At 43.4% G+C, this 8,052-nt stretch overlaps 1 protein-coding gene across 2 annotated transcripts; it reads left to right on the forward strand.

Moving 5' to 3' along the window:
* The first annotated feature begins 2,593 nt into the window (after window positions 1–2,593).
* Rab29 (RAB29, member RAS oncogene family) lies at window positions 2,594–7,848 on the forward strand. 2 transcript variants are annotated; one of them, XM_003474786.5, is made up of 6 exons: window positions 2,594–2,719; window positions 2,977–3,218; window positions 5,115–5,186; window positions 6,061–6,242; window positions 6,543–6,664; window positions 6,936–7,848. In XM_003474786.5, exons 2-6 carry the CDS (start codon window positions 3,095–3,097, stop codon window positions 7,048–7,050), a joined length of 615 nt encoding a protein of 204 aa, XP_003474834.1. In that variant the 5' UTR covers window positions 2,594–2,719; window positions 2,977–3,094; the 3' UTR covers window positions 7,051–7,848. The 2 variants fall into 2 exon arrangements, with proteins under 2 accessions (XP_003474834.1, XP_063096234.1); XM_063240164.1 differs by lacking the exons at window positions 2,594–2,719; window positions 5,115–5,186 and having other exon boundaries at window positions 2,850–3,218.
* Window positions 7,849–8,052: the final 204 nt, after the last annotated feature.

Genomic DNA, 8,052 nt, shown 5'->3' on the forward strand with positions numbered 1-8,052 from the left:
GGGCTGCAGTCCGCCATACTGCCACTGATTACCAGGGAGGCGAGGTGCTTGGCTTTGCTTTCCAGGGTCCTAAGTTCCAACGTGGCGCAGATCTCAGGAGCCTCTGGTGGTCCCCCACACACACACAGTCTGAATTGGCCTGTTTTGGAAAGATAGTTGTTTGACAATGAAGAGAAAATGATATTTTAGGAAAATCATCCTGGCCAATTGTTCAGGATGAATTAATGAGGCACCAAAATGGAATCAGGAAGACAAGTGAAGAGGTAATTGCAGTAATCCAGTGTAGAGGGGTCAGATCTCTACTCTGCCATCCTCTATGTTCTTACCTGGATTCTTTGGCTGGATCTAGAATCCTCATTTATGTAACAGCTGATTATCAAAGGAAAAACATAAAACTTTTAGTAAACTTACATTCACATGGGAATTTTCACGAGAGTAAAGTCCAAAAAGATGATGAAATCATGATGTTTTTATACTTTTTAGATAATTAGGAAGAAATGATAGGACAAGTGGATACCTTGATGAGAATAATAAATGCTACAGCTGCTACTAAGAGATATATAGAGGGGGAGTGTAGAAGCTAGCAGAAGATAAAAATTATGCCATAGTTTATTGATTCAGCTCCATGGTCACCCTAATTATCTGCTCTGGTAATCAAAGTTATTTTTCAGCCTTGGTATGGGAATGACATTCCTCCCTAAAGGATGTTTATGGAATACTGCATGTAATGACACAGATCAAGGGCACTTCCTGAAGCTATAATTTCCTCTAGTGATTTCAACTTGAAAAAAATCACAATTCTAATTTGGCATATTTTGTGGTGATACATCTATATCTCCTTCACCAAGTGTGAAACAAAGATACCTAAACTAGGAAAGCATCACTGGATAGGGACCAGAGAGGATGGGTAGGTGAAACATTTTGAAAGAATCAGTAGGAAGTACTAACTGACTTTTCTAAAAAGAGAGAGGGCTGTAAGTAAGAAGAAATGTTACCAGTGCTTAAACTCTGAAGCCTCCCTGAAAGGAAGAAAGGAAACCAGTGATGAAAATACAGAGAATGAGAAAAGGAGCTTTTTTTGCAGTGAGGTAACAAGAGGAGGCTGCAGAAGTGAAGGAACCACGTTCAAGAGAAGGTACCTTATCAGCAGTTACACATATGTACTATAATTGATTGGCAATAGAAAACAAATAAAGTGAAGACAAAGAAAAATATGAAAATTCACTAAAGAGTTTATTGAGCCAGGCATGGTGGCATACACCTTTAATCTCACTACTGGGAAGGCTGAGGCAGGAGGGTCACCAAGTGTTAGAGGCCAGCCTGAGCTCCATAGTGAAACTGAATGATCAATTCTAAGATCAAGAATCAGGCATAAGAAATACTTAGTTGGAGGAGAATGGGATGGAAAGACCTGGAAGAAAAAGGAGCTCATCAGAGAAGCAAGATGATGAGAAAGAGAGAACAGTAGCACAGAAGCCTCACGGGTACCACATGTTCAAGGAGTGGCCAAGTATGTTAAAGCAAATAGGAACTGAGAAAAGTGCGTCTGTAGGGTCGAGTAGCCTGGCCTAACCTCGTGTACCTAGGAAAACCATTTGGGGCTAAGTATGTGGGGCATGTGTGATGTTCTTTTCCCATAAACTATAAGCAGCAGCCACTGCCTCAGGAGAACTGGGCAGGATTTCATGGTGTCAGGTCCTGAGCCAATTCCCTCATGGCTGGCGCTGAGGAGGCGTCTATTAGTCCTGGGAAAAGCATAGAGTGGGGCTCATTTTGCTTGTCATGGGCCTCATGTACCTCCCAATCCTACCTAAAAGACTGATCAGAAAAGCTCCAACCGGAAAATTTTAAATTATTTGTCAAATTGGAGCTTTATAATTATTCAGAGACAACAGTAGCACAAATGCCTTTCGTCTCAAATGATATATGAATGGCAAGTACAGGGATTGTGAAAATGAGAATGAGGAAGTCTCTCTTGTTTTCTGTCTGTCTTCACTGGTAATTACTAAGTGTTGTAACTTTTGACATGTGTTTTTCTAAGAGTTGGTCTCTAGGGTCAAATTTCCATGAATTTGATTGGTTTTGGGTCATATGGAAGGCATGAGACTACATTTACAAGGTCCTGGACTTGTCTAGCTATTTGAAGGAACAGGAAATGGACTTCACTTGGAGCAAGATGGATGAGGCTGAGATTTTTATTAATGGGGAAAAGTTTTATTTTTCCTTTTCAGTGCTGGGGATTGAACCAAGGACCTTTTCAGAGATAGGGTCTCACTAAATCACTAAACTGCTCAGGCTGGGCTCGAACGTGGCAATCCAGGTACCTCCGTCTCCAGCAGTGCTGTGATTACACATTAATGGAATAACATTTAATATTATAAATTTAATATTATAAAACCTTGAAAGATAAAGCTGGGACAGATTTAGGCAAGTGAGAGCATGTCGAACAAATTTCCTGTGGACATTTACTGACCCAGAAGTATTTTAAACTAAGATTCCGAACACTGAACGAGTTTGAAAGCTTGAAGCTGAGCTTGAAGTTTTCGGAAACGGGTAACAGCGAAGAAACTAGACTTCCCAGGCGGCCTAGCGCACGATTCTCCGCACGCCCTAAGGTCTTGTTGCCCCGAGGCACGCTGGGAAGTGTAGTGCTGCTAGCAGTCTAGCACGTGACGCCTGTGGAGGGCGGCGAGAGAGCACGCCGCCTGGGCTGATCGAGGTACCCGCTGTGCCTGCCTGCCTCTTACAGCTGTGTGTGCAGTGGGGAGGGTTGTCGCCAGCAATGTAATGAGTTGGCTCGAGTTCCGGCTCTGGGAAGTCCGGGTGGGTGAGGCTCGGCGACGCCCCGTCCCGATTCTCGGCAGCTGGGCGGGGCGCAGGCGAAGGTGCAAAAGCTGGGGCTGGAGCTCGCGCTGCGGCCGCGCCGGGAGGAAGCGCGTCTAGGTGGGGCGCAAAGTTTCCTTTTTCTGCTTCTAGTCAAAACAGCTTCAACGGCGAGAGGTGGAAATGCCTCACTTCAGCTTGAAGAGGGCCCGGCGCCAAACAGGTTAAAACAAACGCCGGCCCCGCTTCCCCAGAACGCGCCCTGCCAGCCATGGGCAGCCACGACCACCTGTTCAAAGTGCTGGTGGTGGGAGACGCCGCCGTGGGCAAGACGTCGCTGGTCCGGCGCTATTCCCAGGACTGCTTCAGCAAACACTACAAGTCTACGGTGGGAGGTGAGATGAGTGGCGTCCCCACTAGGACGCGAGTGGCGCGGGCGCGGAGCGGGTGTCCTTGAGTTCTCCCTCGGGTCTGGAAGTCCGCATCTGGGTTCCCCCATGGAGTCGGGGATTGGGGTTCGACTTGTTCCCTAGGTAGGCTTTCCCAGCCTGAGGCGACTGTCTGCAGAGGTAGGGCAAAGGTGTGCAGATGTGAAGGGAGAGAGGGAGGATGTGCTTGAGCGATTGGTGTTCCCCGAAAGTGAATGTTGAGGGTCAGCCTCGCCACTCAGCAGAGCATCTGAGACCCTGTGTGGGACTGGGTAGATGCCAGCTGGGGCTGAGACCCGCCTCTAACGGCGGTCCTAAGCCTAAGGGTGTGGGTCCTAACCCAGAGGGCGTGGAGAGTGTGGACACAGCCTCTCCAGCTGAATCCTAGACCAAACAGATGCTCATCTGATGACCTGAGCGGTTTTTGTCTGTTGATTGCTTAAGTAACCCAGGAATTCTTCAAAGAGTGAAATAGACCACATCTCTAACCTGTCTTCACACCCCTCTCTTCAAACTAAGGGAGGGAGAGAGGATGGGAACTGAAGAATTGATTCATTTCTTTTTCACTGTGACCTTTGGACTCCTGAACTGTGTTTTAAAAGGTAGACAGTGGTTAACTAGAAGGTATTCAGATAGGAAAAGCTGATGATGGGAAAAAGTAACTTAAAATGTTATTATTTAAAGAAAAAAATCTTGTACTGAGGTACATTTTGAAAATGTGTGCTGGTGTTCCTATGAAAGTTTTTTTTTTAACATTAACATTTACTTTAACGTTAAAACATCTCTAGGGTCTGGGGATTTTAGCTCAGTGGCCTGCCTGGCAAGCATGTCCACCAAATTACGATTTTCAGACTGTTTCCTGACCTTGTTCCTAAAAATACGAAAAAAAAAAAAAAAAAAAAAAAAACCAACGAAGATCTGTATTGCATGGATACCAGTGAAAAGCATCCTGCCAATCACTTTTTACAGTGCTAGTTTTCCATTAGTAAAGAACAACTTATTTGACACTATATGTCTCCAAAGCTAGAAGAAGAATATATTTCCAAGCCTTGGAAATTACTCTATTTTTTCCCTTAGCAGACAGCTTTCCCTTGAGTCCTCCTTTAGCCTTAACTCAAAGAATATCAGCCTCTACACGGACTTATTAGACTCTACTAGCTCTTAAGCATCATGTGAAGTGTCCTCCTCCCTGAAATCATCCGGGACTTATTTCATTTATTCCATTCCTGCCTGAGATGATTCCTGCAGCCTTCAGGAAGATGTAGAATGAATGCCCCAGGGTGTTTTTCTCATAATACAATTTGATTAGAAACTGGTGGTGAAATTGAATTTGATTAGAAACTGGTGGAAGATAAAAACCAACCACACTTACCTCATTTCCTGCATCTTCTTTATCATCCCTTGTCTGAGAAAAGCCCCTGTCTCTCCCAGAAACTGTTTAACTTGAGTAAGTGTTGTTTTCATAATCATTCTCCACTCTTCTGTCCCTAGCCTTGGAGATAGTGTTAAATAAGTTGGTTTCACAGGGGAATAAAAGCTGGAAACCTCTTTGAAGAGCCAATATGAATTATCTGTCCCATGCTTAAATACAATTGTAGGCTCATCTTAGCATTTGAGGGCTTAAAAATAAATAAATCGGGTTGCAGTTGCATGTCTCAGAGCTTCTAACTATACATTCAATCTGAATTTGTCCCTGGATTTTTAAAAGTAAACTTTATTCATGTATAATATATCTGGGGGCTGGGGATTTAGCTCAGTGGCATAAGCACCTGCCTTGCAAGCAGGCGGTCATGAGTTGGATCCCAGGTACCAATAAAAAGTTAAAAAAAAAAAAGGCAAACAATAACATATCTGTATTTTCAGTGGATTTCGCTCTGAAGGTTATCCAGTGGTCTGACTCAGAAATGGTGCGCCTCCAGCTGTGGGATATCGCAGGTAAACTAGGAAGACCGGATAGAAACAAGAAATGTTGATTTAACAAGCAGCCTCTTGAAAATAAAAAATGTGGAACAGCAAAATCAGACATTTTTTTTTCTTCTGAAGCTGGAATAATTGAGCTGCCCTAAAGACACCTGAACTGAGAAGGTGGAACTTTTGCAAATGTTTTTTTGTAGCTGTTTTGCCCTGTAGAGATGAGACACACTCTGTGTGGGTGGAAGGACTCCCTGTAGATGTTGCTAGGGTGTCCAGACCATAGATGACCATAGATGATGCTCTTTCCACAGCAAGGGGTGGCTCCTTGTTCTCAATTTTCAGCCAACCTTGGTGAGAAACAAGATTCTAGAAAAATAAACAATGAAAATAGTGGGTCCTTGCTATTTGCTAACTATATCTGTTTAAATTTTAACAAATTTGTATTAATACATATTTGCAGTGCATAATAATTGCATTTATTGTGGGGAGCTGGTCCACGTATATAACACATCTTAATTCTTTTTACTTCCCTTTCCCCACTTCCTCTTCATCCCTTCAGTCATTTCTTCTGAGTATTTCAAATACACTGCTCTGTTGGTTTTCACAAAACCATATCATAAGAACTTTCATCTTTAGTTTAGATATGAGAAATCTGAAGCACAGAGGGAGTGATTTGCTCAGTCAGATAGTGAGTGGCAGAGTAGCAGTTTGGATTTGGGCATCCTGGGTATAGAATCTGCTTTGGGGTGACTAAGCTCAATAATTCCCTTATGAGATAGAAAAAAAAATTGATCATTGGGGTGAGAGAAATGAGGGGTCTAACAGCAAAGGGAGAGCAGGCAGAGTGGAGAGAGGTGATTTTCTAGATCACGTCCTAGAGAACTCTTCTTTTCAGGTCAGGAGCGCTTCACCTCAATGACACGACTATACTACCGAGATGCCTCTGCCTGTGTAATTATGTTTGACGTTACCAATGCCACTACCTTCAGCAACAGCCAGAGATGGAAACAGGATTTAGACAGCAAGCTCACACTGCCCAATGGAGAGCCTGTGCCCTGCCTGCTCTTGGCCAACAAGGTATGGGACTGATGGAAGAAAATGGCCCTGGCCTCTCTGTGCAGTCCGAGAGTACACAGATCAAAAATGTGTGTGCTTTGGAGTCTCCATTTCCCCTTTTCAAGTTGGCAGAGTCATCCCTGTCTCCTGCCAGGGAATGTTGAGAGTGTGACTTTCTTTGGGAAGAAGGTTGATTGTAGATCCTGGACACTGATGTTCCTAGCCATTGGTTGAAGAAATATTCTAAGCCCACAGATATCTAAGCTGTGTTACCATTCTTAGGAAGTTGATGGTGTTGTCTCTTATGTTTTTCTTTGTTAGTGTGATCTGTCCCCTTGGGCAGTGAGCCGCGACCAGATTGACCGGTTCAGTAAAGAGAACGGGTTCACAGGCTGGACAGAAACATCAGTCAAAGAAAACAAAAATATCAATGAAGCAATGAGGTGAGTTGATCATGCTGAAATGGTCTATCCATCTTCCACCAAAGCTGCACAGACTCTCTTTTCATATTTCTGAGTAAACAAGACTAGACTGAACCACTGTAATATCACCTCCTAAATTTTAGGCCTACCATCTTCTTTCCAAGATAACCGGGGCCAAGGGACACTTACATCCTGTGACTTTGTCGAATGCTGTCTAGTAATAAGACAGTGCCTGCCATTTTTCCCTTTCTTCCATCCAGCTTCTTAGGTTTATTTTTCATTTGTTTTTTAGAGTCCTTGTTGAAAAGATGATGAGCAATTCCAGAGAAGATACCATGTCTTTGTCCACCCAAGGGGACTACATAAATCTGCAAGCCAAGTCCTCCTCCAGCTGGAGCTGCTGCTAGTAGCATTTGGCTTGTTTTCTACCCCAGTTCTAGAAGATCTTTCCACTTCTCACCCAGCAGTTTCACTAAGAACATTTGAATTGTTGGCTGCCTGCTGTCTGGTGAGGAGGTCCGTTGTGACTTAAACGCCTGAGACTCCTGGGCATTTCTGCATCTTCTGCCTGTTGGCTGTCATGAGGCCCAGTTAATGCCTTCTGTGTAAGAAAGATCATCTCATCCTTCAATTCATGATCTTGAATTTTGTGGGAAGGGTTAGAATTCAGCATTTATATTTGTTTGGATTTTGTTTTATTTTGTTTTTTTGAGACAGAGTCTCACTATGCAGTTCAGGTTGGCCTTCAACTCACTTTGTGGTGCAGACTGGCCTCAAACTCTCAATAATCTTCTTGCCTTAGCCTCCTGAGTGCTTGGATTACAGACATGTACCTCCATGCCCACCAAGCACCTGTGTTTTCAAAATCATAATTCTCACCTACTTGTAAGCTTACTTTTACATTTGATATATGATAATATGACTTCAAGAAAATGAGATCAGATGTCTTTTCCCAAAATTCTCACAAACCAGTGCTTTCTCATTCCCTTTTATACTTGGAATTTAAGCCTCAATTCTGGGATGCCGAAAAAGAAGGCTGGACATCTGTGGGTTTGGGTTACTGCTGGTAACCTAAGGCATTTGTAGAACTTTTAGTCATGATTAACTTTCTCTCACCTTGACTTCAACAATTGTCAGGTTTTAAACTACCTATCTTGTGTGATGAAAGCATTTCTTTCTGCTGAGAAATGAATCCTCGCTTAGAATTGTTTAGTGTCTCCCTTTTGATTGGGTGGCAAAGGACTTCAGGGCTGTGGATTGATGTCTGGATGCATGGCGCTGCAAGTGATAGCAGATGCTTGGTGCTCTGAAGTAGGTCCATTCTTCACAGTTTGGAAGTCAAAGTGGAAGAAAAGGGAGAGGTTAATAGAATCTGTCAGTGTAGCTTTATAAACACTGAATAGCTAGCA

The sequence above is a fragment of the Cavia porcellus genome, unplaced genomic scaffold, assembly GCF_034190915.1.
Source record: "Cavia porcellus strain 051 isolate PalLab524CR breed Dunkin Hartley unplaced genomic scaffold, mCavPor4.1 scaffold_29, whole genome shotgun sequence".
Taxonomy (NCBI): Eukaryota; Metazoa; Chordata; class Mammalia; order Rodentia; family Caviidae; genus Cavia; species Cavia porcellus.

Excerpts from the sequence above, each read along its gene's own strand:
- Rab29 (XM_003474786.5), top strand. The coding sequence starts at position 3,095 with ATGGGCAGCCACGACCACCTGTTCAAAGTGCTGGTGGTGGGAGACGCC. Across the intron at positions 3,219-5,114 it reads CTACAAGTCTACGGTGGGAG|TGGATTTCGCTCTGAAGGTT; the intron begins GTGAGATGAGTG and ends CTGTATTTTCAG. Across the intron at positions 6,243-6,542 it reads GCCTGCTCTTGGCCAACAAG|TGTGATCTGTCCCCTTGGGC; the intron begins GTATGGGACTGA and ends TTTCTTTGTTAG.